Below are 27,866 nucleotides of genomic sequence, written 5' to 3' on the forward strand. Positions count from 1 at the left end.
AAACCATATATGAACTAAATACAAAGGCTTCCCAAGTTGTATAAATCTCATCTCAACTTTATCATGTATTTATTTTTGCTATTTTTCCCACCCTAACTTTTTCCCTCTTAACTCCTGCCCACTCCCTCTTGGATTCATGGTCCCTTCTTGTATGATTATTACTGTATCTTATATAAACTTATAACTGAGTACATTTAATGTTGTTCATATGTACATGTACTTGGGGCTGACCATTTAAGATTTGGCAACCTATCAGGGGGGCTTGTCTCTGGAGAAAATTGATTCTCCCTCCCTCAGCAGCCATTGACTGATTGTAGTTCATCATCTAGTGTAGGGCTGTGTGAAATTTCCCTCATTCCCATTAACGTGTATGCTGCTGGGGTCATTATGTAGGACTTGGCTAGGCAACCATATTGTTGAGATTTCATGGCTATAGTTTCCCTGCCATGTTGTTCTGGCTGGTTTTATGTGTCAACTTGACACAGCTGGAGTTACCACAGAGAAAGGAGCTTCAGTTGAGGAAATGCCTCCATGAGATCCAACTGTAAGGCATTTTCCCAATTAGTGATCAAGAGGGAAAGGCCCCTTGTGGGTGGGACCATCTCTGGGCTGGTAGTCTTGGGTTCTATAAGAGAGCAGGCTGAGCAAGCCAGGTAAGGCAAGCCAGTAAAGAACATCCCTCCATGGCCTCTGCATCAGCTCCTGCTTCCTGCCCTGCTTGAGTTCCAGTCCTGAGTTCCTTTGGTGATGAACAGCAGTATGGAATCGTAAGCTGAATAAACCATTTTTTCCCCAACTGCTTCTTGGTCATGATGTTTGTGCAGGAATAGAAACCCTGACTAAGACAAATTGATACTGGCTTGCTTTGTTTTATAAGCTACTTTTGCTTTTATTTGCAAACAGGGTCTCCTGCAGTGATTATGCATATCTGGTTTATTGATAGATTTGCTTTTTAAAGAGTTGTTGTGGAGGACAAAACTCTGGGAAGTCTTTGGATCTAAGAATTTAAGCACAGCTCTTGGCATTTTTTTCACATAAACTATAAACATATCGAAAGTTTTGACCTGGAAGCCGACAAGTATCTCACTGAAGGTGGCTTGTGAGAAAGATTGGTGTATTTCTTATGAGTCCAGGGCATACACACTCAGAATGAAGTTCACTGGTCTGCAAAAGGGAATTGGGATTGCCTCAGAAGCCACTCTGGAGTGTAGTCTCTTGATATCTTCAGGTGCAGGTGGGGCTGCGGTTTGGCATGGTCTGAATTCCCAGGGCTTTATCCTTGCCCATTCCTTAGATCTCTGAGATTAAGCATTAGAATAAGCATTAGCCTTCTGGCTTTTCCAACACATCCTTTCTAAGCTTGTCAGTCACATGCGTGTAGCCAATCACCACCCACGACGTAAGCACCAATGAATACGCAGATTCGCAGGGAGAGAGGCGGGTCTGAAGTGCAAACGATCCAATCACTGACGCCAACGATCGATGCCTCAGAAGGTAGTTATTTGCTCTGGTGCTTTCTGAAGATGGCGGCGGCTAAGGACGGATGCGGCCTAGAAACTGCTGCTGGAAACGGGCGGCGGCTCCACTTAGGGATTCCTGAAGCAGTGTTTGTGGTAAGAAACTCTTTCTCAGCGTCTTAATCTGATATTGGAGATTGCTTTCCAGTCACTTCCCAGGTCTGGGTCGTTGGGAGGAACAGAGCTAAAGGGTCCCGGAAGGGAATGTCTGGCCTTTTGCCTCTTCCTGCATCTTGGCTTTTTAGGCCTGGCGGGCGATAGCTTTGAAGAAAGGTAGTCCAACCCCGGCCCAGAAGAGGGAGCAGGGAGGAGAACTGGGTAGCTGGAGACGGATGCGAGGCGGATTGGGGCGTGGCGTCCCTTGAAACTGACCAGTTGCTGCCTGTTGTCGCCTAAAGAAAAACAAAAAACAGCAGCAACGGTTATTGAGCTCAAGACCGCAGTGATGCCGGAGATGTAGATGGGTGGACATTTAGCACAGAGAGCAGGCAGAGCAGCTGTTTGTAGGGTGTGGGTACTGAGTGGCACCCAGTCAGCTTGAGCACGGCCGTGGTCCGTTTCCTTGGGAATGGAAGCAGACTGCTGAGAAAAGTAAACGTTAGCACAAACGTTAAGTCCATGTGTTCTTGCTTTTAAGAATTGAGGCTTATGTAATGGGCAACCGGCTGTTATTAGGTTTTTGAAACCATTTTATATTTGCTTTTAGTAATACTATTTAAGCAGTTTGTAGACAACAAATTTTATGCAGTTGTGAAGATTGTGGGAAATGCAATTGGAAGGTTTCATGTAACAGGACCGACCCAAGTTAAATATTTGTACTGAAGCATATAAAATCTTAGTCAAAATTTCCTTGATTCTTTTTTGGTATGTACCAAAAATTATATATATTCTGTCTTATTGCTAACATTCTTCAAAAGACCCTTTTTTTCTTTTACTTAAATCACATTTTATATTGTATATTTTAATGTGCTGGTGGAATAAATTTTTATGTGTATTCTCAATGTTCTGTGCTTTTAAAAATATTTTTCAAGTGATCTTTACATGAAGTAATATTTTCTGAGGTTCAGAAATTTTCTTAGAAAATTTGCAAAACTTTATGAGGGAGTTACTGTTGTTCAAATTTTGTAGATGTAGTTGATGAAACCCAGAAATAGAGGTATCCAGAAGTAGCATTTGAGCAGTCAGGAGAGCTTTAGAACCTCTTTGGTCATGCTCTGCTACTTAGAGGTGAGGAAATTTTGTGTTATTTCTCCTGATCCTATTATAATGCCTGATATATAAGGATGTAAATATATAAATTTCCATTCTGTCTTAAATATAACCCGATAGCAGTAACTTCAGAAATGGAATTAATGAATACAAACTTTATCTGAGGGATTTACCGTAAAATAAACTTTTATTTATTTATTTTATTTATTTATTTTTTTGAGACAGCCCAGGTTGGCTTAGAACTCACTGTTTGGATTAGGATGGCCTCAAATTCATAGTGCCTGTCCTGCTTCTGCTTTCCAAGTTTGTAGGTTAAAGACAGACACTGTGACAACTGGCTGTAAAATTTTATGGTTAAATTTTATACCAACACGATGTAATAAGCAGTCCAAACTTTATATAATTATCTTGATGTTCCAAAACTAATGGAAGTGGCATGATATTTTAACAACATAAAATTCTATGTCTGAGAGTATTTGAATCCTACCCAACTTCCATCTTGCTGCTTAGTCTTGAGTTTCTATGGGTGACAATATTTATGGACTTATTTTGAAAAATAAAATATGTATTCAATTGAATTAAATCAGTAAGAAAAATGATAACTTTGGCACACAATTTGCTCAATTCTTTAGTGACTAGGGCACATGAGTAGGCAGTGTGCTTCATTGCTAGCAATTTTCATATTTATTACTAGAGCCACATGAGAAATGTATAAAGCAGGCAAGTTCATGTGTCTTACATTAAAAACAGAAAAATAAAGAATAAATTACCTACATAATGTATGTAAACTGTCCGAAATGGTCTTTCTTGAACTTTTTTTTTCTTTTTTTGAGACAAAGTATGTTGTCCAGGCTGACAACTTTGGATCCTTTCGCTTCTACTTCCTAAGTTCTGGGATAACAGACCTGTAGCATCATGTCTAACTTCTCTTTAACTTTTCTTCTGCCAGTGCTGGGGATAACCTAGGGCCACCTGTCTTGTAGGCAAGTGGTATACCACTGAGCTCCAGGGCAGCCATCTTTAACTCTTTATAGTTAGGTTTTTAATTAAAAACAAGCTTTCAGAAAAGAAAAATTAGTTCTCTCCAGTGGAGTCTCACTAGGTATATTAGCCATACTAACGGGTGGATTCCATGCAGGGCAGTAAATAGACGGCCACCACAAAATTAATTCAATCGTATTGTTGTAGACTTTTTGTGTAGTATTGTTTGAGTATTTTTCTCCCTCCTGGCCTTTTGCCTGGATGCTTTCATTTCAGATTTTGTGTTTTTATGGATTTTTTTTGTTTTTAAAATTATGGCTTTTTGTTTGTTTGCCTATTTTCTAAAGAAAGAGAAATTGGGGAGTTGGAGAGGTGGGAGGATCTTGGAGGAGTTGGGAGAGGGGAAGTTGATCAGATTATTTTATGAAATTTTTTCTTCAAAAAAAATTAAATGAAACAAACCTTTGAGGAAAACAAAACTTGTTCTTTTACATTTTATAAACAAAGTAGTAAAAATCAGGTTTGTAATATGAATTTAAAACTTCGTATGATTTTTCATATTAAAGGAAGATGTAGATTCTTTCATGAAGCAGCCTGGGAATGAGACTGCAGATACAGTGTTAAAGAAGCTGGATGAACAATACCAGAAGTATAAGTTTATGGAACTCAACCTTGCTCAGAAAAAAAGGAGGTAATCAAAATTTCTACATTTAAAAATCTTTACTATAATTATTAATGAATATAAGTTGTATACACTAATGAATTTTACTCTGATATATTTATACATGCAAATATTGTGCTTAGATCATATTCATTTTCCCTGATGCCAACCATCCTTTCCTTTTACTTTAGTCTGGTATATTTTATTTAACATGATAACCTAAAGTTCTGCTAATGGTGTTGTAAGTGACATATTTTCATTCTTACTAAATTATTGCATAATGTTCTATTTCTACATATATGCATAGACCTTGCATATATACCTGTTTATCCAATCATCTGATGTTCTTGATTATTGTGAATAATGCCACAATATTAGTATGCACAGAACTTCATTACTTTATTTTCTTTGGATATGCACTCAGGAATAATAAAGCTGAATCAAATAGTGTTTCCATTTTTAGTTTTTCAATTATGTGTGTGTGTGTGCTCATATGTATGCAGGTTCATGCATGCCATGCCACAAGCATATGCTCAAATGTGCTATAGTGCGCACATGTGGAGGTCAGAGAACAACTTTCTAGAATCATTTTCCTTCTGCTACCTTGTGGAGGCAGGGTCTCTCTTGCTATTATTTTTGCCACTTTGTGTACTCACACTAGCTGACCTGTGAGCCTCTGGGCAGTTCTCCTGTCTCTCGGGCAGTTCTCATTTTGCCATGCTGAGATTACAGATGCTAGCCATTGAATCCTGTTTTTTTGTTTTGTTTTGTTTTGTTTTGTTTTGTTTTGTGAGATTCAGAGGTTGAACTAAGGTTGCTCATCAGTAAGGATTTTGATCCATTTCTCTGGCCTCATTTTTATGTTTCTGAGGAGCATTCATACTGTTTTTTTTATAAAAGGTATTATAAGTTATATTATGTAAGGTAACATTGCATTTATATTATATAACAGTATATAAAGTACCCTTTTCCTGTATATCCTTGCCAATACTGCTAATTAGTTATTTTTGAGATAGGGTCTCATGTAGTGTAGTCTGGTCTTGAATTTGCTATGTAGCAAAGGATGACCTTGAGGTCCTGACCCTTCTGCCTCTACCTCCCAAATGTTGGAGTTACAGGTGTGTACCGTACTGGTTCATTGAACCTAGGGCCTCATGTGTACAAGGCAAGTGTTCTACTTTTGAGTTATACTGCTAGTCCTTTTTTTTTTTTATTTTGAAATAGGTTCTTAAATTGTCCAGGTAGTTCTTGAACTTTCAATCTTTCTGTCTCTGCCTCCCAAGTATTTGGGATGATACTGTTTTGACTCTAGTGAGATGGAATCTTTGTAGTTTTAATTTGCATTTTTTGAGGCCTAAAGGTGTTGAACATTTTCTTTATACATTTATTAGCCATTTGGTACGTCAAATCATTATCTACTTAGTTATTGGATTATTTTTTCTTTTGGTTAAGTTTTTTTTAATTCTTTACATATTCTAGATATCAATGCACTATTAGGTAAATAGTTGGCAATATTTTCTATCCGCTCTAAACTTGTTAGTCTACTGATTGGTTCATTTGCTGTGCAGAGCTTTTTAATTTGGTATAATTTCATTTTACAATTCTGTATTTTGAGCTACTGGAATCCTATTGAAAAAATTGTAGCCTATGTCAATATCTTGAAATATTTCCCTCATGTTTCCTGTAGTAGTTTTGAATGTCAGGTGTTGACTTCAAGGTTTTTGATGTATTTTGAATTTTGATTTGTTCCTTTTTTGTACAGTGTGATGGGGGATATGGTTTTAGTTTTTTAATATGTGGATATTCAGTTTTCTTAGCACCATTTATTGAAGAGACTCTCCTTTCTCCATCAGATGTTCTTGGCATCTTTGTTGAGATGGTTTTAGCTATATGTGTTTATTTCTAGGTCCTTTGTTTTATATCAGTGGTCTCTGTCTGTCTGTTCTTTTTTGTCATTATGATTTTTTTATTCTTATTCATCCAGCATTGCTTTTTGTTCAAGGTTACCTTGGTCATTTGGAGTTTCATATGAATTTTAGGATTGTGATTTCTAGTTCTGTGAAGAATGTCATTGGAATTTTGCTGGGCTTAGGATTGAGTTCAGAGAATACTTTTGGTAATATGACCATTTTTACAATATTAATTTTGCCCATCCATGAACATAGAATGAACATCCTTCTACCTTTCTAGTATCTTTATTTCCTTTGTTTAGTATTTTATAAATTTCAATGTAGAAGTATTTTACCTTATTGATCAGGTTTCTGTTGTTTGTCTCTGTTTTATTCATTTGTGGCTATTATGAATGGGATTGTTTTTATTTCTTTCTTAGTGAATTCATTATTGCTGCATAGAAAATCTATTAATTTTTGCTTAAATTGCTTACCAATTCATCCATCTACTAATCAAACCCAATTCAATTTATCACTGAGATCGGATGAGATTCTCTTTGTTTTCAGGGTCAGATGGCTGAAGACTTAGCAGTTGTAAGCATCTTTTGATGGAGACTTTGGGGTTCTCTTGGTATAGAATCATATGGCTAATTTGATTTCTTCCTTTTCTATTTGATTTCCATCTATTCTTTTGCTAGCTAAAATGTGAAGTACTGTATTGAGGAAGAGTGGCAAGAGTAGATAGAGATCTTTGCCTTTCTTTTTATAGCCCATGACTGTCTTTATTATCTTTGCATGAACTGGGGGGTCAATATTTATGTCTCAGCTTCACAGCTTGGCCCTTTCTCTGCCTCTGAAGATCATATATATGTCCATATCCTTTCCTACCTTGTATCTGAATATGTGCTGAGTATGCATACCTAAAACAGCCCCATGTAGTACTACATAGATGCTTGATGTTTTCAGACTTGAGATTTAATATATTTGGATACATCTTGTTTTAATAATTAGCTAAATGAAAGTTTATAATCAAATGCAGAGCCTGTGAATCACTTCTGCAGAATGTGACCTGTTCTAGAAATGTTAATAACAGGGAGTTGGACATATGAAGTAAGGCTTTTTATACCATGTATTTTATATATGCTTAGTATTACATCTTTTTTAAAAAAAAAAGATTTATTTATTATATATAAGTACACTGTAGCTGACTTCAGACACACCAGAAGAGGCTACCAGACCTCTACAGATGGTTGTGAGCTATCATGTGGTTGCTGGGATTTGAACTCAGGACCTCTGGAAGAGCAGTCAGTGCTCTTAACTGCTGCTCCCTACATTTTATTTTTTAATTTTAAAATATTTTATGTGTGACTGGAGAGATGGCTCTGCAGTTAAAAGCACCAACTGCTTTTCTAGAGGACCCAGGTTCAATTCCCAGCATCCACGTAGCAGTTCACAATAATCTGTAACTCCAAGATCCAACAGCCTCAAACAGACTTACATGGAGACAAAACTTCAGTGTATATTAAAAAAAATAAAATAAATATCTAATGTATATGAATGTTTTGCCTACTTGTATGTCTGTGCACCGTGTGCATGTCTGGTGCTTGTAGAGATCAGAATTGATATCAGATCTACAACTGGGCTATGGATGGTTGTAAGCCACCACGAAGGTGCAAGGAATTGAATCTGGGTCCTCTGAAAGAACAACAAATGCTCTAAACTTCTTTAGTCCCTTAAATATTTTAATTAAATGTTTGTATCCTTATAGTATTTTCTGTATGGTTTATTAAGTATACTTTGTTTTGCAATGTTTATCAAATCTTTTCTTATATCAAAAATATTATTTTAAATAAAATTTATAAAATATAACCTATATTTATAAATAGTTTTTAAGGGCATATTAGTTGAAAATTGCAATGCTAGTAAGATGATTGTGATTTTTTTTATTTTATTTATTTATTTGTCTTTTTGAGACAGGGTTTCTCTGTATAGCTCTGGCTGTCCTGGAATTCACTTTGTAGACCAGGCTGGCCTCGAACTCAGAAATCCGCCTGCCTCTGCCTCCCGAATTATTTATTTATTTAATTTTTGTTTTTTGAGACAGGGTTTCTCTGTATAGCCCTGGCTGTCCTGGAACTCACTCTGTAGACCAGGCTGGCCTCGAATTCAGAGATCCGCCTGCATCTGCCCCCCAAGTGCTGGAATTAAAAGGCGTGCGCCACCACTGCTCAGCGTAATGTTTATTTTTGCTGGTAAAATACTTTGTTAACCTTTTTTTCCCTCCTCACAGGCTGAAAGGTCAGATTCCTGAAATTAAACAGACTTTGGAAATTCTGAAATACATGCAGAAGAAAAAAGTAAGTGTACCTTTGTTTGCAGGTATAAGCAAATCAGCATTGTTTTGGCAGAGGCCTGATTTCCTTGACTCTTTGGTTATAGGCATTTCATTTGTTTTGTAGGGTTCACCCTATCTTTTTGAGCATATGTAGTAATGTTAAAAGTAGTATACTTTCACCAAAAAAGATGGCTTTGTGGTCTTCCCCTAAAATGACGCCTAATTCTAAGGTCTTCACTTAGATTATTTTGTAAATTTTTAATTAGAAATGATTTTAGGTATTCTTAAAATGTTTTATTCTGAGGTAGTAACATTTAAGAGTGTATTTATTTATTTGTTTTTATTTTTATGTGTGTGCTGGCATACTGGCTTTGTAGAAGGAGTTTGTGAGTGACCCTTTTGTTTCTGTTTTTACTTTTTGGGGAGGGGGTTTCTTGTTTTTATTTTTTATTGTTTTGTTTTGAATAGTTTGAGAAGATTAGGTGTAGATTGTCTTTAAATGTCTGATATAATTGTTCTGTGAAATTTTCTGGTCCTGGACTCTTTTTTAGCTGGAAGGCTTTTTATTATTATATCCTCTCCTCATTTCTTAGGAGCCTGTTTAGGTCATTGACTTCTTGGTTTAATTTTGGTGGTTTGGCTGAATCCTACTCATCCATTTCTTTTAGGTTTTCCATCTTAGTGGAGTACAGGTTTTTAAAATAGTCCCTCATAATATTCTACATTTCTTTGATGTCTGTTGTAATGTTTCCCTGTTCATTTCTGATACTGTTAATTTGGATCCCTCTTTTCTTTCTTTTGGTTAGTTGGGCCAAGGGTATTAAGTTTTGTCTGTCTTTCAAAGAATCAGATCTTCGGTTTTTTGATTCTTTATATTGTTTTCTTGGTTTCTGTTTAGTTGATTTCTGCTCTGATTTTTATTATTTTTTGATGTTGATTTGGTTTGGATTTGGTTCGTTCTTTTGAGTTGCATCATTAAACCATTTATTTGTGTTCTTTCTGATTTTTTTAAATGTAAGCACTTAGAGCTGTACATTTTCCTCATAGGGCTGCTTTCAGTGTGTCTTAGAGAGGTGTTCTCTTTTAGAAGACGCTTCCATGTGATGCTGAGTAGAATGTATTCTTTGGTCTTTGGGTATGATATTCTGTAGATATCTGTTAGGTCCATTTGATGTACGATGTCAATTAATTCTGATATTTCTCTGTCTTTTGTCTAGATGACCTGTCTATTGGAGAAAGTGGGGTATTGAAATCACCTACTAATGGACTGATGTTTATCTGTGTCTAAATTCAGTAGTACAGTTTTTTTTTTTTTTAATGAAATTGGGTGCCCCAGAGTTAGCATATTTGTTTAGGATAGTAATAGCTTCCTGGTTGACTGTTCCCTTGATTAGAATGATGTGTCCCTCTTTATCTGTTCTGATAGTTTAAAGTCAATTTTGTCAGATATTAGGATAGTGACATCTGCTTGATTCCTAGTCTCATTTGATTTAGGTACTTTTGTTTATCCTTTTACTCTAAGGCATTATGTATCTTTAAAACTAAGATGTGTTTTGGAAACTTACAATCTTTACAGTTGTAGGAACTATTATTATTTTTATTTTTTGGTTGGGGAACTTGAGGCATAGATAAACAGTGACATGCTAAATTTACACAGCTAGTAAGTAGCTGAATCAGAGTCCATTTCCAGTCATTTGGTGGTAATAGTCATTTATTTCTTTTCCAACTAAATAAATCTTCATGATGGTACTGTTTTAAATGTCTTGGGATTAGGTGGATTAGGTGTGGGATTCCTCCTGTATAACCTTGATATCAACTTGGCCTGTTTGTGGTACTGTCATTTCTTTTAAAGGAGTCTACCAATTCAATGGAGACGAGATTCTTACTGGCCGATAACCTGTACTGCAAAGCTTCAGTCCCTCCTACTGATAAAGTATGCCTATGGTTGGGGGTAAGTACATGTTATAGCCACAGCCAATATAGTTGTAAACCAAGGTTTTCTGACTAGCAAAACAGTATTTCTTCTTTTTTTTTTTATGTTTTCACTGACTTATCTTTTTTTATTATTAGATATTTTCTTCATTTACAATTCAAATGCTATCCCAAAAGTCCCTTATACCCTTCCCCTACCCTGTTTTCTAACCCACTCACTCCTGCTTCCTGGCCCTGGTATTCCCCTGTATTGGGGCATATAATCTTTGCAAGACCAAGGGGCCTCTCTTCCCAGTGATGGCCGACTAGGCCATCTTCTGCTACATATGCAGCTAGAGACAAGAGCTCTGGGGGGTACTGGTTAGTTCATATTGTTGTTCCACCTATAGGGTTGCAGATCCCTTTAGCTCCTTGGGTATTTTCTCTAGCACCTCCATTGGGGACCATGTATTCCATTCAGTAGATGACTCTGAGCTTCCACTTCTGTATTTGCCAGGCACTGGCATAGCCTCACAAGAGTCATCTATATCAGGGTCTTGGCGGAGATGAGATGGAAGGAACGGCCGTGCAGAGACTGCCCCATCTGGGGATCCATGCCATAATCAACCACCAAACGCAGACACAATTGCATATGCCAGTATTTCTTCTTACTATGCAATGTTTTTATCTCCCTTTGATTTTAGAAAGAATAAAGCTGTAGAGTTCAAGTAGTCCTTATTAGAAACTTACTGGAATTAAGAGTGTTTTTAAAGATGTTTAAAGATTTTTCCCAATCAAGACAAAAAATTGACCAAATCTAGTCTTGTAGTTGTGTGTGTGTGTGTGTGTGTGTAAACACAGGAGTTTGAGTATGCTGGGAAAGCAGTCTACCATGGATCTAGTCATCACCCCCCCCTTTTTTTTGATGTTTGGTTTTTGGTTTTTTTCGAGACAGGGTTTGTATAGCCCTGGCTGTCTTGGGACTCACTTTGTAGACCAGGCTGGCCTCGAACTCAGAAATCTGCCTGCCTCTGCCTCCCAAGTGCCACCACCGCCTGGCCCCCTTTGTTTTTTTAAGACTCATGTAGTCCATACTGTCTTCGCATCATTCTTGCCTTTGTTTACCAAATACTGAGATGGCAGACATACCACCATGCCCAACTATTTCTCCAGTTAATGTTTTGTCTTTTTTAAATGCATAAGAAGGAAGAGAGTGGGGAGAAGATGTGGCTCATTTGGTAAAGTACTTGCTTTACAAGCATTACAACTTGAGTCCAATACCCAGAACTCACATAAAAAATGCTAGACATTGTATGTTTGAGATCCTATCCCTTGGGAGTCAGAGATAGGAGGATTACTACGAGTCATTGGCCAGTTAGTCTAGCCTAATTGATGGGCTCTGGCCAATGAGAAACCCTATTTTAAATGATGACACCTAAGGTTGTGCTTGTGTTTACATACATGCACACATATATACAAACATATATAAAAAGCATGTAACAGAAGGAAGAGTAAAAGTCAAACAGTACTGTTTTACTCTGATAAATGTTTGTCTATAAGACTGTAATAGTTTTACAAAGAGCCCTATAAATTTAAGGAGAAAAAGATTATAAAAACTCTGAGGTTAGAATAATTTAGTTTTTTATTTTATGTGCATGAGTATTATGTACTTGGATCTATGTTCACTGCATGCATGCCTGGTGCTCATGGAGGCCAGAAGAGGGTGTCACATTCCCTGAAAGTGTAGTTAAGAGATTGTTGTGAGCTGTGATGTGGGTGCTGGGAATTGAAGCCTAGCTCGCTAGTGCTCTCTAGTCACTAGAGGAGACTGTTCTTAAAAATATTCTGCTTTAGATACTTTCATAGATTTTTGTCTATGCTTTTTCTTCATTCTTTCCCTTTTTTTGCTGTTTTATTTATTTATTTATTTATTTATTTTATTATTTTGAGACAGGTTCTTTCTATGTGTCCCTTGCTGTCTTGGAGCTCACTATGTAAACTAGGCTGGCCTCAAACTCAAAGAGATCTGCCTGCCTCTACCTCCTGAGTGCTGGGATTAAAGACTGACACTGTGCCTGGCCCAGCACTTTCTGTGCTTTTTCACCCTTGCTTTTCTTAGACCCCAGACCTAGCTAAATACAGGATTTTTTTTTTCTTTTACTCAAAGCAAGCTCCTATGCAAAGTAGCAAGTACACAATGCACACTGTTTCCTGCTATCCAGATTGCCTCATTGGAAGGATTTTCCTTTGCTGCTGTTGTAAGACATGCTCTAGTGCTATGAACAATGGATCATTTAACACAGTGAAACTCAATTTTATGATATAGTTAGTTTATGTACTCAGTGTTTGTTAGTTGAGTTCATTTCAGTTTCCTGTTTAGTCTTAGTTCTGTTTTTAAAAGGAAAGATTCAGTGTTTATCACTTAGGCTTTTATTTTCTCATTTTTAACATTCTCTGAAAATTTCACACGTATATACAATGTATTTTTATCATACCCATCCTCACTATGTTCCTTCAGTTCTCCCAGGCACTTCAACCTGTTTCCTTCTAGACTTTATGTGAGTTTTTTGTCATCATTAGTAGCTCCCTGATTTCAATTAGTACTGACCATATATAGATGGCTATAGGGGCCATCTGCTGAGGCATGGGCAACCTACCAATGCCAGCATCTCTGGGGAGGGACTTTCGTTCAGCAGCTAAGGGGTTGGGCATCTGAAGCTCCTCCTTTTATCCATGCTGGAATGTTAGCTGGATTAATTTCATATAGGCAATCATGGCTATTGTGAGTTGATTTGCTCATCAACCATGCCATGTCCAGAAGACAGCATTTCACACTTCTTCTCTGGCTTTTATATTCCTTCTGCCCACATCTGTGATGCTCCCTGAGCCTTGGATTGGGGGAAGTTGATGTAGAAAACTTTTTTTTTAAGGTTGAGCATTCACAGTCACTTAGTCTGAACAGACCAGTTATGACTCTCTGTAGTAACCACTCCCCACTGCAAAAAGAATCTTCTCTGAACCAAGATTGAGAGCAGCAAAATATTCTGGTATAAACAAAAAAGAAGGCAGTTTGACATGACCATTTAGTGGAACAGCAGCAGTTAAGCCCAACTTAGGGCTGGTCTATTATCTCTCAGTCATGGCCTACTAAAGTATAGAAAATATACCCGAATGTATCACTGTGGAAAGACTGTCTATATTCAGCTTATTTTGACGTGGTTACATTTGTAAAGAAATTATATGCTCAAATAATTTTTAAATTATTTTTTTTGCAGTCTGAAGTACTGAGGGTTAAGACTGGATTTTTTTTGGAAAAAGACACTGCTTAATCCATAATATATTTTATTTCTGCATAAGGTTTTAGGTACCGGGAGGTTAGAGCTTCAGTATATCTTTTGATGTACACAGTTGAATTCAAATTAACATCTTAAGTTCATTTTCTTGCTTTTGCCCCTATATTCCAAAATCCTTTTCAGACATAGTGGGTAGAACTATCCATTAAGATCTGTTGGGTCATGCCATTATTCTGTCCAAATTTTGTGGTCGTTTCTCATCTTATTTCAAGGACAATCTTTTGAGTAGCTGGCAAGTCCCAATGCAGTCTAGTACTCTTTTATACTTCTCTTACCTAATTTTCCAGTTTTTTGTTTGGTCACACTTGGACTTCTTCCTGGACCTAGATAATCGTGATAGATAAATAAATAAATAAATAAATAAATAAAGGGTCTGCCTCAGAGCCTTTATTGTGGAATTCTTTTTAGCTTTTCTAGCTGTAACTGCCCAAGTTATATTTTTAGAACACATGATAGCATGTCATTTTTCTGATGAAGGTTCCATCATTTCCTCTGTCAAAAGCTAGGACCACTTCTGGTACAATGTGACTTTTACTTAGTCTCACAGATATCGTTTCTTGTAAACGTGGGGTTTTCCTCCTTGCTTTTTTTTTTTTAAAGAATTGTGTATGAGTGAGTGAGTGTATGTGGTGTATGTATGTGAGAGAGAGAAAGGGTGAAGGGAGAGAGGGGAGAGAGAGGATAGAAAGGAGAGAGAGAGGAGAGAGGGAGAGACAGAGAGAGAGAGAGAGAGAGAGAGAGAGAGAGAGAGAGAGAGAGAGAGAGAGAGAGATATGAGTATAGGTGTTCAGAGGCCAGAAGAAGGCATCAATTCTGTGAAGTTGGAGTCACAGGCAGTTGCCCAACATGAGGGCTGTGACCCAAGCTCTGGTCCTCTGGAAGAACAGCATGTGCTCTTAACCATTCTGCCACCTTTCTAGCCTCTTGTTGTCCTTTTAATCTTGCGATAGAGTTTTAATATTCCCATGTTAGGAGATATTTAAGTTGTCTTTGGGTTTCCTGTCTAGAGAACAGCACTATGGCCAATACTTATGCATGTATAAACCAGTAAAGAAAGGCTTCCCTTTTTGTACACCTCTTTGGGATAGAATTGTTTAAGTCTAAGAGTAAATCTATGTACTCCATAAAACATTTTTTTGAGGCAAGGTCTCATTTAGTGCAGTCTTAAAATGATCATTTAAGTGGGTCTAACTGGGTTTTCTGCTCAGGACCAAGTGTTAAGTGACCAAAATTAAAGTACCAGTATGTTTTGCAGCCTCATTCCTGTGCTATGTGTAGAACTGAAGTCCTGTTTCCTTGCTGGTGTTTACACTGTATGTGCATTTATTGCCGCGTGAACCCTTCTGTTTTCAAAGCCAACAGTGACAAGAATAATCCTAGATTTCAGATCTTTGCAATATTTTCTTGTGCCATCAACCTTGGACAATTCTCTGTCCCTGAAGTTTGATATAGATTATTATTAGGCTTACCCAGGTTGTAGCTATATGCTAGGATCCACTCTGACAAATCTCTCCAGAGCCACAGAGAGTAGAGTGGGACTTGTGGCCTCAGAGAGCCATATTTTCCCCTAATAGAGAACTCTATCACAAAAGGACATACACTTACGTGATTTCATTTATCAAAAGTTCAATTATAGACAAAACTACACGTTAGAGAAGTCAGGAAAATGATTACTTTTGGGGTGAGAGTGTTGGGGATTACTAGAAGTGTACACAGAAAGCATTTACAGTGTTGGTGCTTATCTGTTCTCTGCCTGGTTAGTTTCCATAGATCCTCTGGGAAGATTCAACCCTCTCGTAGGCTTTTAAAATTGAATAATTATTACTTTGTGGTACTAGGGTTGAACTGAGGGACTTATGCCTATTAGGAAGTTGCTGTATTTCTGATTTACATCAACCCCTTAATTATTTTTTGACTATACATATTTATAGGGGACAGTATGGTAATTTAGTATGTATATACAAAGTGTACTGATCTACTAAGTGCAATTAATATTTCCATCCCTATACTACTTTGCATTTAAGCTCCCGTTTTCTAGTATTTCATCAACTATATAATAGGAGTCAGGCATCATGACAGTACATGTAATCTCAACATTTGGTAGGCTAATTGCCTCAAGTTCAAGGTTAACCTGGGCTACTGGGTAAGACTGTCAAAACATCCCTCTTCCATATATATAGATAGTAGAGTGTTGTGAATTGTAGTTCATATAACTGTTCTTTAGAACACTAGAACTGCACTTTACCTATTACCAAATTCCTTCTATCCTCTATCCCAAAATTCCTCCCAGTCTCTAATAGTTACTATACATACATTTTTAAAAGAGTATCTACTTGTAAAGAGATATAGCCTGCTATATTTGTTCTTTGTGTCTGAATTAAAACTTCTGTCTTCCAGTTAGCGTACTGATCTTTATATTATTTAGAGTCCCGTATCTACCATGAGTAAAAGTCTCAAATCATCTCTTTGAAGAAATTTTCTCTCTTGTTAACAATTAAGATAAAATTTGCTATTTAAAAGTATATAGTTTCATAGTTTTTAGTGTGTTCATAGTTGTGCAACCATCATCTCTTTCTATCTCCAGAACATTTTATTTATCCCATAAAGTAACCCCATTTCTTCATTCTACTATCTCCTTTCCTATGGCATCCACCACACTTGACCTTTACCAGATGGCTAAGAAGTTGTAGCAACTACCAATTTACTTTCTTTCTCTGTGTATCAGCTTCATTCCTTCATTACACCCTGTTGTGTGTATAAACCATACCTTCTTTATTCATTGTCATATTTGGTTTATTTCTTCTTTTTGGCTATTGTGAATACATTTTTGTGCCAACATATATTTTCAGTGTTTTTGAGTTATGTATGTTTCCTGGTCTATAATGTTTGTTTGTTTACTTGCTTGCTTACTTCCTTTTTTTTTTTTTTAATACAGGGTCTTTCTATGTAGTTCTGGCTTTCCTAGAACTTGCTATATAGAGTCTATAGCAAGACTCTGCTTTTTCCTCCAAAGTGCTGGTAATGAAGACATGAACTATATGTCCAGCCTATTAATGTTAGCTTTGTGGGAGTTTTTGTTTGTTTTGGTTATTGCTTTTTAGTTGAGATTGAATAACTACCATTACAGCCACCCATCTTACACAACACAGAGCCTTGTGTAAGCTAGGCAGGCATTTTACCAATGAACTATGTCCTCAGTTCTTGTTTGTTTGTTTGCTTGTTTGTTTGCTTGTGTAAAGTCTTCCTATGTTGCCCAGGCTGGCCTTGACCTCCTACTCTTCTTGCCTCAGAATCTTAAATGCTGGGTTAATGCTTTTTGCTTTATGCTTCTTTGTTTTTTGAGAGATTGTTATGTATCCTAGGCTTGCAATAAACTATATAGCTGAGGATGACCATGAATTCCTGACCCATTTTGTCTTTCCCTCCCGAGTACTGGCATTTACAGGTTTGAGTTTTTCTGTTTTGCTTTCTTGAGATAAACTCTTAATAGATAGCACAGGCTGGCCTTGAACTTGAAATTCTCCTTCCTTACTTTTCTGCATTCCAGGGTTATAGCCATGAGTCTCTATGCTAAGCTTTAATACTTGCTGGGCAACCAACACATTTATATGTAATTTAAGAGGCACAGACACATTATCTTAGTCATTTTCTCTTGCTATAACTGAATTATCAAAGACTGAGAAATTTATAAAGAATTGAGATTTATTTGATGCATCTGGAAACTGGGAAGTTCAAGAGGATAGTGTTAGCATCAGGTGAGAGCAACAGGTGAGAGCTGTATCATATGGCAGAGGAGGTCATGTAGTGAAATAGTAAACATACTAGTTTGGCTCTCTTTTTACAGAGTTACTAATGCCATCTTGGAGGTTCTTTCCTCATGATGTAATCTGATTACTTCCCAAAGACCCCATCTCCAAATACCACTAGTATATGAATTTGGTACTTTTCATTCTGGAGGACAAATATTAAATTTATTTTTTTATAGCAAGGATATCTATGAAAGCCTGCTTCTCATTAGCTCAGTGTGCCTGCCTTTTAAGTAATCAAGAGTCTATTTCTTGATATTCTTCAAGAAAAAATTTATACATACATAGGTAAGACCACATCCATCTGTCTTTTTACAGAAATAGTAACACTATTCTACCTTTTGCACACTTCATTTCAAAATGTGTGTTGTGATTTTGTGTATTGATACCTCATTTTCTACATACCTGTAACTCAGGGGTTAGCAAATTTTCTGTAAACTGTCAAATAGTAATATTTTCTGCTTTTCAGGATACATGGCCTTTGTTTTCTGCCCTACTGTAGCAAAGTCCAAGACAAGTGGACTGTGTTTAACCCAAGGGCTGCATTTTCAGATACTTACCCTAACCTCGAGATTATAAAGTAATTGTCATGACTATTTTTCTTCAGGCTAATGTAATGCTTGAATATGATATTGATGAAGCTCAGGCCTTGTTGGAAAAGAATTTATCAACTGCCACAAAGAATCTTGATTCTCTTGAAGAAGACCTTGACTTTCTTCGAGATCAGTTTACTACCACAGAAGTCAGTATCCTTTTAACAAATAAAGGGAAGAAAGAGAAAGATTTTTTAAAAAATTTCTAAATATTGTTTTCATGGGAAGAATGACTTTATTCTTAAATAAATGTGAAGTTAGAGATTGCATAAGATAATGACTGTCATTTGAATAAAAAAGTTTAAAGGTAGAATAATAAATTAGAAATGTAAAGATGTGGAGAGCAGACTCACTGTGATGAAATAAGTTTCTTTTCAAATAGTTTTACTAAGATACCTTTATAATAGGTTAATTTCACAAACATGTAAGTCTTCTATAAGTTAGGTGCAGTGATCCAAGCTTGTGATCCTAGCACTTCAAAAGCTGAGGCAAGAGTATTATCAACCTGAGGCCACCCTGGGGCTACATAATGAGACCCAGTCTTTAAAAAGTCTTTGCAATTTCTGCAAGGATGCTAAGCCATATGAGTCATGAAAATTAGTAGAGGGAAAAGGGTATCAAAGTCTTTGTCTGTTTAAAGTACATATATAAAATAGGTCCTTGATGACCACATAGCAGTTGTAAAGAAGTCCATGTATTTAGGATCAGGATAATTTAAAGTTTGAGAATGATAGATGTGTCCTGGAGTTAGGTCAGGAAATGCTTTTTAGGAGGTAAAACTTAAACTGTTTTGAAATGCAATACAAAATTTGTAGGGAAAGGAATGCTTGCAAGCAAGCTCTTTTCTCCTCTGTTTTCCTTTCCTTTTCTTTTTTTTTTTTTTTTTTTTTGCTGTGGTAAAAGTCTGACCAGAAGCAACCTAGGGGAGGAAAGGATTTATTTGGCATGTACTTCCAGGTTACAGCTCATCACTGAGGGAAGTTAGAGCAAGAATTTGAAACAGAAACCACATAGGATCACTGCTTGATAGCTCTCACATACTCATCCTCAGCTAGCTTTTTTATACTGCCCATGGAGTGGTGCTACCCACAGTGAACTAGATCCTCTTACATCAACTAACAACAAGACTATCCCATACAGACATGTCACAGGCCAGTCAGAGTGATGACTCTAATCTGTGTCAAGTTAAAGCTAACTGGGATACTCTGCTTTATCTCTTTTTGTTCCTGACACACTCAAGAAAAATACCCAGCACTTGGGAGGCAGAGGCAGGCGGATTTTGAGTCCAAGCCTGGTCTACAGAGTGAGTTCCAGGACAGCCAGGGCTACACAGAGAAACCTGTCTCGAAAAACCAAAAACAAAAAAACCCCAAACAACCAAGAAAAAGAACAAAGAAAAGTACCTAAGTGCCATTCTTTATACTTCTCTTTTCCTAATAACCAAGAGTCATCCAGTCATGTCAGCTTTTCCCCATGAGGTTTTCTGTACTATAATGTTACTTAGTTTTGGTGCTATAGAACCTACACATAGTAGACCTGTTCTTTACAACATCTCCAGCATGAATTTACCGAGTCATACATCTTTGTTTTATTTCCTTGGTTATATACTTTAATTATTAGCTGGTTTATATAATATATGCATATAGTCAGTCTTGAGTGCTTTCCACTAGTCTTATACCTCAGCCAGTGTCATGACATGCATTGAATTTCATAAACAGGTCCTTCTCTAGAATATTACAAATTTCATATAACTAGTTGTTTTATTCATCCCTAAAATGTCCCAGGCTGTTTGTATTTTCTTCTTTTGTTCTTTTATTTGTTCCTCCTACCTGGAATGATTTCTCTTTATTTACTTGGAGATACTCCTTTATTGTTCATATATCAGTTTAAGCATCAGAGCATTCTTCAACATTTTGCAATCCTGTCAGAGTGGGTTTTTTTTTTCTGCTTTGCATGTAATGCTTTGTTTTCCTGGCTGGCCACAAGCTCTTCAAGTGCAGGAACTGAAGTCTCCCAAACATGTATCATGTAGTAGGAAAATTCTTGGGTGAGGCAAGATAGGTTTTTTTGAGGGTTTGTGCCAGGATTATCATCTAACTAATGTGAATACTTGGTTCAGCTATGAAATCCCTAGTTCCTAGGAAGGCTAATTAGACCTTCCTTGGTGGGTGGGGGCTGTTAACTGTGAGGGAAAAAATGAAATGTAATGGAAAAATCATACAAATCGAGTTCTAGGAAACTTAGAGAAAAGTGCCATTTATCATCAATATAATACTGTATAAACTGGAAAAGTTAGAATAGTAGACAGGCATTAGAGTATGTTCTAATGAATCTAAACTCCATGAAGGAAGGGGCTTCACCTAGCTTGTTCAAGGCTTAGTCAAAACACAGTAGGTATTTAGTAAACTAAAGGATCTGTTTAGCCCAGATAAAATTTTGGGTAATCGTATTCATTTTAACATTTTATGTTAGGATATAGAATGAACAGAATTTTCTTAGCAATTTTTTTGTTTTTTGTTGTTTATTGTTTGTTTGTTTGTTTTCGAGACAGGGTTTCTCTGTGTAGCCCTGGCTGTCCTGGAACTCACTCTGTAGACCAGGCTGGCCTTGAACTCAGAAATCCACCTGCCCCTACCTCCCGAGTGCTGGAATCAAAGGCGTGCGCCACCACGCCCTGCTCTTAACAATTGGTAGTATAGCAACATAGCTATCAACAGTATTTGCCACTAGTATCTTTGTGATTTCCGTGTTTTCTTTTGTTTTAGCTTTATGAGTAAATTATAATTTCATTGTTACCTTTGGTATTATATTTTCATTTTCCTTGACAGTTATTGCAGATATGGCCAGGGTTTATAATTGGGATGTAAAACGAAGAAACAAAGATGATTCTACCAAGAATAAAGCATAACACTGGCAATTGAAAATGTGATTCAGGTTTTCAAACATGTTAAATAAGCCAAGGTTTAAAGATTGATCTAATTTTCACTGATTTTTTTTTTCACAGCAAGATTAAAATTTAAAAACACCATTTTATTTATTTATGAAAACAAAATTACTTTCAAATATTTTATGAAATTACCAGTATTTTTTTCATATTTCCCTAAAATGTAATGCTGCTTTTGTTTTATTTTATCTGTTATAAGACAACTCCTAACTGAAATGGCCGAGAACTGTGAGGAATGCTATGGAAGCTGCTGAATACTGGGCACCAGAGCAGTTTTCTTTTTCTTTATTGGTTGATATTACTCTCACTGGATATGGTAAACCTTTTAGAGGCAGGAAAGACATACAGTTCCAATATTTGTAAGCTTGTTCTCCTTTAGTACTTGAAGGGCATTATCATCTTTTGTTGCTGTTTTGTTCTGTAAATGGGGTTTCATGTATTTCTGCCTAACAAGTAGCTTTTATAATACTCTGAACTTTTCAGAAAATTGTTATTTGCTTTCCTACACAGTATGAGGGCTATTGACATCCATAACACTTTGATCCCAAGTAAGTATAGTGTGTCTACAATGACAATATAAGGGAGACTTGATCAATGCTAGAGAGTACTACCCATTCAAAACTGTAAGCTAAGGTAATTTTTATATTATGTAACAGTTTTCCAAAGCACCTCGAACAGGAAGAGTAACATAAATATAAATCTGCATTATTTGAAAAGAGTTGTAAGCTTTTTTATTCATGATAAAATTTACATAGGACAGATATAATCTCTGGAAAGCCATTGGTACTGACTGTGGTAAAAGTACTTGGTGATACAGATTCTGGTAAAAACACATGCATGTTATTCCATCTCTGTGTAGTAAAAAGTATACTTGTACAATGTTTTGTACTTGTATTTCATGTTATTAAAATAGTGATGTTCAACCTGTTGCCTGACAATTTTTTCATTTTAATCTTTGTCTTAATCTATATATGTTTCTGGCAAATACCATAAAATAGGTAAAACAATTATTTATATTGCATTGGTCTGGAGACTTTTAAGTCCAATTGAAATACAAGGGCAGAACCTTCATGATTTACTCATCCCCCCCCCCCCGTCCCCGTCCCCATATCGTAATACTTTGGGGGTATTAGACAGGAGAAAGAAAATCCCAGATAATATCTTTTTGTTTTGTTTTGTTTTGTTTGTTTTCGAGACAGGGTTTCTCTGTATCTCCCTGGCTGTCCTGGAACTCACTCTGTAGACCAGGCTGGCCTCCAACTCAGAAATCTGCCTGCCTCTGCCTCCCGAGTGCTGGGATTAAAGGCGTGCACCACCATGCCCAGCTCTCAGATAATATCTTAACATGAGTCTCCACAGTTTTTATGAGATGCATTTATTGTACATAACTAGTATATTTTTTATTTATTCTCTTTTGTGCTCTTTTTTTTTTTTTTTTTTTGGCTTTTTCGAGACAGGGTTTCTCTGTGTAGCCCTGGCTGACCTGGCACTCGCTTTGTAGACCGGGCTGGCCTCGAACTCAGAAATCTGCCTGCCTCTGCCTCCCAAGTGCTGGGATTAAAGGTGTGCGCCACCACGCCCGGCTTTTTTTTTTTTTTAAAGTTTTTTTTTATTACATATTTTCCTCAATTACATTTCCAATGCTATCCCAAAAGTCCCCCATACCCTCCCCCCCACTTCCCTACCCACTCATTCCCATTTTTTTTGGCCCTGGCGTTCCCCTGTACTGGGGCATATACAGTTTGCGTGTCCAATGGGCCTCTCTTTCCAGTGATGGCCGACTAAAAATTCTACCAGAGAACTCCTAAACCTGATAAACAGCTTTGGTGAAGTAGCTGGATATAAAATTAACTCAAACAAGTCAATGGCCTTTCTCTACACAAAGAATAAACAGGCTGAAAAAGAAATTAGGGAAATAACACCCTTCTCAATAGTCACAAATAATATAAAATAACTAGTATATTTTAAGAGCTTTATATTTTGTAGAAAGAACAGAAAACCTTTGGAAGGAATAAGCAAGTAAGATTTTAATCTAAAATATACCAAACTTTCTTTTTTATTATTTATTATTTTGGACAATACATTTTCCCTTTCATTAACTCCTCTCAAACTTTCTTTTAGTTTTTCTTTTATAAATTTTCTTTAGTTTTCCTTTTAAAAATTTTTAAAATTTTAGAATTTGTAGTTTGTAAATACTATATTTCCCACACTGTAGTAATTATATTGGTACAAGATGTCCCTGTTAATATAGGAATGGTATTCTTCTTTTGTCTTAAATATAAAAATTTAAATATGAATTTGCAAGCCGGGTGTGGTGGCGCACACCTTTAATCCCAGCGCTTGGGAGGCAGAGGCAAGCGGATTTCTGAGTTCGAGGCTAGCCTCGTCTACAAAGTGAGTTCCTGGACAGCCAGGGCTATACAGAGAAACCCTGCCTCAAAAAACAAAACCAACCAACCAAACAAACAAAAACAACAAAACAGACAATAAGAATTTGCAGATGATGTCATTTTTTTCATGATATACAGTTTTAGAATAATATAACCATCTAGGTATATAACATGGTGTCATCAGACACAATATACACAAAATATACTGAGTGAGAATATATGGGCTGAAGTTTGTTAAACTTGATGTACAGTAACTTCAGTTTAACGTTTTCCTTTATAAAATCTTTACATGTGAGGAACACTGAAAAATAATGGGGTGGAGATGTTTAAATTCTACTTGAAGTCCTTAACCAACCAACCTTCTTCCTTTCACCTTTCCTTTCCTATCTCTCTTTTTTGATTAGGGCATTACTCTATCCCTAGCTGGACTGAAACTCACTGTGATCCTGAGTTGGCCTTAGACTCATGATCTTCCTGCCTCAGGCTCCCAAAAGCTAAGATTGGATGTTTGTGCTACCATCTCTACCTACTTCCCTGTTAATCACTATCCCTATGCTCAGCTTCTATTTCTTGTTTTATGCATAAATTTATAGAAAAAATAGTATATTTATAATGTATTCATTCTTAACATGAAACTGGCTCATAAAATGCGTTTTTCCTTTGAGACAGACTCTGAATGTCCCAAGTTTGCAGGTCCCGCTGCTCCTACCTACCAAGAGTTAAGATTATAAGCATGAATCACCAGGCCATGATTCATGCTTATTTTATGATTATTTTATTATTACTCTCATAATACTCTTAATATTATTTTCTAGTTTTAAAATAAACTATAAGTGAACCACAGTTAGCTCATTGTTTTATTAGGTATTTGGGTTGCATCTAAACTATGCCTTTCTGTTTTCATATAAGACTTTTTCCTGTATTTAGAATTTTTTCTGAAACTAGATTGCCAAAAAATGAAATTATAGAGTCAAAAGTTCTAGCATTTTACTTTCAAGTTAACAGAGCTGTTTTGTTAATAGAGCTTGATACAGCTGCTTTGAGAAATAAGTGAAGCATTGTTAACTAAGACCCACAGTAGCTTGAAAAACTGTTTTCCTTCTCTAAAAGCTCAGGATCATGGGTAATTTGTTCATCTTTAAAGCAGAGACAAGTCAAACTGGTATTTTCTTCATCCTCTTGTTTGTTATGTAATTTTTCCTAAACTCATGTTTTCCTTTTTCTTGATTATATTTCATATTCCCTCCTGCCATATAAAGACTGTAATAACTATAGGGGTAGTACCTTGTTCAGGGCCATAAAGCATGTATAAGCCAGAATAAAATTGAGGTCTGGTTTCCAGGCAAAAACTCTACCTCTGTACCATGTTTTGGTACTTTTGAAATATCTAAGTATGAAATGTTAAATTTAGTTCCATTATGAACAAATTTTCTCTTTTTTCATTTGCTGTTCTCAGCATGAAACTTAAGTGATAACACTTCTAAGTCATAAAATACTTTTCAACCTTTTTACTTTGGTAGCTATAATCTCATACCTATTTCACAGCCATGTCTGTGCTTGTTTTGCACTGATGTGGCATAAGTTGCCCAAAGGAATTAAGTGCATGAGCAACACCCATTACTGCTGTTTTGTGTATATAACTATATCCTTGCAACTGGAGTTACAGGAAAGTGGCCTCACGTTGGTATCTGAATTTGGGTCCTGTGCAGGAGTGTTATGAGCTCTTAACTACTGAACTGCTTCTCCAGCCCCCATTATTTCTTTTTTTTTTTCCTAAATTAAATTTTATTCTTTTTATGTTTGTGTATGTGTGCCTGTTTGAATGCTCTCAGGCCACAAGAATGAGTCAGATCTTATGGAGCTGGAGTTAACAAGTAGTTATGAGCCACCCAATGTGAGTGCTAGGGACTAAGCTTGGGTCCTCTACAACAGTAGTATATGCTCTTAACAGCTGAGACATATCGCCAACCAAACCCCTTCTCACTTTAGTTTCTTTTTTTTTTAACTGTTTTTTGAAAATTTATTTTATGTATATGAGTATTTTGCCTGCATGCATATATGTGCACTTCATCCATGCCTGGTGTCATGGATTCCCTGGAACTGGAGTTACAGACATTTGTAAACTGCCATGTGGATGCTAGGAATTGAACCCTGGTCTTTAACAGTAACAGCTCTTAACCGCTGAGCCATCTCTCCAGCCCAGATCTTTTTCTTTTTAACTCCAAAGGTAAGTGACTATGAGAAGAAAGGTTCCAATTCAAGATCAGAGACACATCTAAGACAAAAGAAATGGTTTTATTGGTTTATATGTTATATATTAGAAGTTGTTTATATTTGGTATGTTATATATTAGCTTCACATAATTACTTTTCTTGTAGTAGCTTTAAACAAGAGTATTGCCCAAGGTTTCATCTGCACATAAAAACACCTGTGGATTATGTTCTGAAGTTGAATTAAAGAGTATACTTTTGTTTGTGTCCCTTTGACTGTTGTTTAATGATAAACTTGCTATAAGCCATTAAGCCATAAAGATAAACCTAATGTGTACAGGACTTTTTGACAAATTATTCATAAGATATTATAGTTTTGAATAACTTTGTGCTTTGGATTTATGATAATTCTATTTGGTGTTTGGGTTGCTGTGGGTTGAGTTAATGTGTTGGAACTTTCAACCTGTATGGCAATGTTTAGAGGTGGTATACTTTAGGAAGGGTGTCTTAGTTATTTTTCTGTTGCTGTGATAAGCACTACGACCAAGGAAACTTTTAAAAGTAAAGATTTAATTGGGCCTATATTCCAGTGGGTTAGAGTTTATTATGGTAGAGACATGAACAGCTGATAGCTCACATCTCAGGCGCAAGCAGGAGGCAGAGAATACACTGGGAATGGCATGAATCTTTTTTCCCCATCTATTCACTTTACATCTGATCACAGACCCCTTCCTTCCAGTCTCTCCCCTCATACACCCCTCCCCTTCCCATTCTCTTCTCTGAGAAAGGTACCAGCCCACCCTGACACATCCTCTTTTACTAGGGCCAGAAAAGGCAGCCCAATTAGGGAAACAGGATCCACAGGTAGGCAACAGACTGAGGGACAGCTACTGCTCTAGTTGTTGAAGACCAAGCTGCACTTCTACATATGTGCAAGGGGTTGGGGGGCTAGGTCCGACACATATATGCTCTTTGGTGGTTAGTCTCTGAGAGCCACCAAGGGTCCAGATTAGTTAACTCCCGGTCTTCTTCAGGTCCTTTAATCCTTCCCCCAACTCTTCCACAAGACTCCCCAAGCTCTGTCTAATGTTTGGCAGTAGGCCTCTGCACCAATTTCAGTGAGCTGCAGTAAGACAACTAAAGGAGATCAAGGGGATACAAATTGGAAAGGAAGAAGTCAAAGTATTGCCATTCGCAGATGATATGATAGTACATACATAAGTGATCCCCAAAATTCTATCAGAGAACTACAGCTGATAAACATCTTCAGCAAAGTGGCTGGATTCAAAATTAACTAAAAAAAAAAAAATCAGTAGCCTTCCTTTATACAAATGATAAATGGGCTGAGAAAGGAATTAGGACAACACCACCCTTCACAATAGTCACAAATAATACAACATATCTTGCTGTAATTATAACCAAACAAGTGAAAGATCTATATAACAAGAACTTCAAGTCTCTGAAGAATGAAATTGAGGAGGATAACAGAAGATGGAAAGATTCCTCCATGTCCATGCATAGGTAGGATTAGCATAGTAAAAATGGCCATCTTACCAAAAGAATCTATAGATTCAATGCAATTTCCATCAAAATTTTAACACAGTTCTTTCAGACCTTGAAAAAACAATTCTCAACATGAAATGGAAAAACAAAACTCAAGATAGTCTAAAACAATCTTGAACAATAAAAGAACTGAAGGTATCAGTATCCCTGATTTCAAGGCATACTACAGAGCAATATTAATAAAAACTACATGGTATTATTATAGAAATAGACAAGTTGATGAATGGAGTCAAATTGAAAAACCTCTCAAGTCACTTGATTTTTGACAAGGCATGAAACTTGAATATTCAAAGCCAACTCCTAATGTTCTACTTCCTCCAGCAAGGCTTTACTTCTTAATCCTTCTCAAACATTGCCACCAACTGGGGAGGAGCAAGTATTCAAACATGAGCCAATGTATTACCATTATTAGTCAAACAACTGCAGAGGCATACAGTGAAGTAAGCTTGGAGGTACTGTCCTCGGGCAAGATTAGGATAGTATTTGTAGAATCCTAGTTGGTTT

At 36.6% G+C, this 27,866-nt stretch overlaps 1 protein-coding gene across 1 annotated transcript; it reads left to right on the top strand.

Moving 5' to 3' along the window:
* The first annotated feature begins 1,481 nt into the window (after positions 1-1,481).
* Positions 1,482-22,131, top strand: Vbp1 (von Hippel-Lindau binding protein 1). The gene is made up of 6 exons (NM_011692.2): positions 1,482-1,613; positions 4,274-4,398; positions 8,548-8,614; positions 10,445-10,543; positions 18,270-18,408; positions 21,093-22,131. Exons 1-6 carry the CDS (start codon positions 1,524-1,526, stop codon positions 21,161-21,163), a joined length of 591 nt encoding a protein of 196 aa, NP_035822.2. The 5' UTR covers positions 1,482-1,523; the 3' UTR covers positions 21,164-22,131.
* The last annotated feature ends 5,735 nt before the right edge of the window (positions 22,132-27,866 follow it).

Source organism: Mus musculus, chromosome X (assembly GCF_000001635.26).
Source record: "Mus musculus strain C57BL/6J chromosome X, GRCm38.p6 C57BL/6J".
Classification (NCBI taxonomy): Eukaryota; Metazoa; Chordata; class Mammalia; order Rodentia; family Muridae; genus Mus; species Mus musculus.

Excerpts from the sequence above, each read along its gene's own strand:
- Vbp1 (NM_011692.2), top strand. The coding sequence starts at position 1,524 with ATGGCGGCGGCTAAGGACGGATGCGGCCTAGAAACTGCTGCTGGAAAC. Across the intron at positions 8,615-10,444 it reads AATACATGCAGAAGAAAAAA|GAGTCTACCAATTCAATGGA; the intron begins GTAAGTGTACCT and ends TTTCTTTTAAAG. Across the intron at positions 10,544-18,269 it reads AAGTATGCCTATGGTTGGGG|GCTAATGTAATGCTTGAATA; the intron begins GTAAGTACATGT and ends ATTTTTCTTCAG.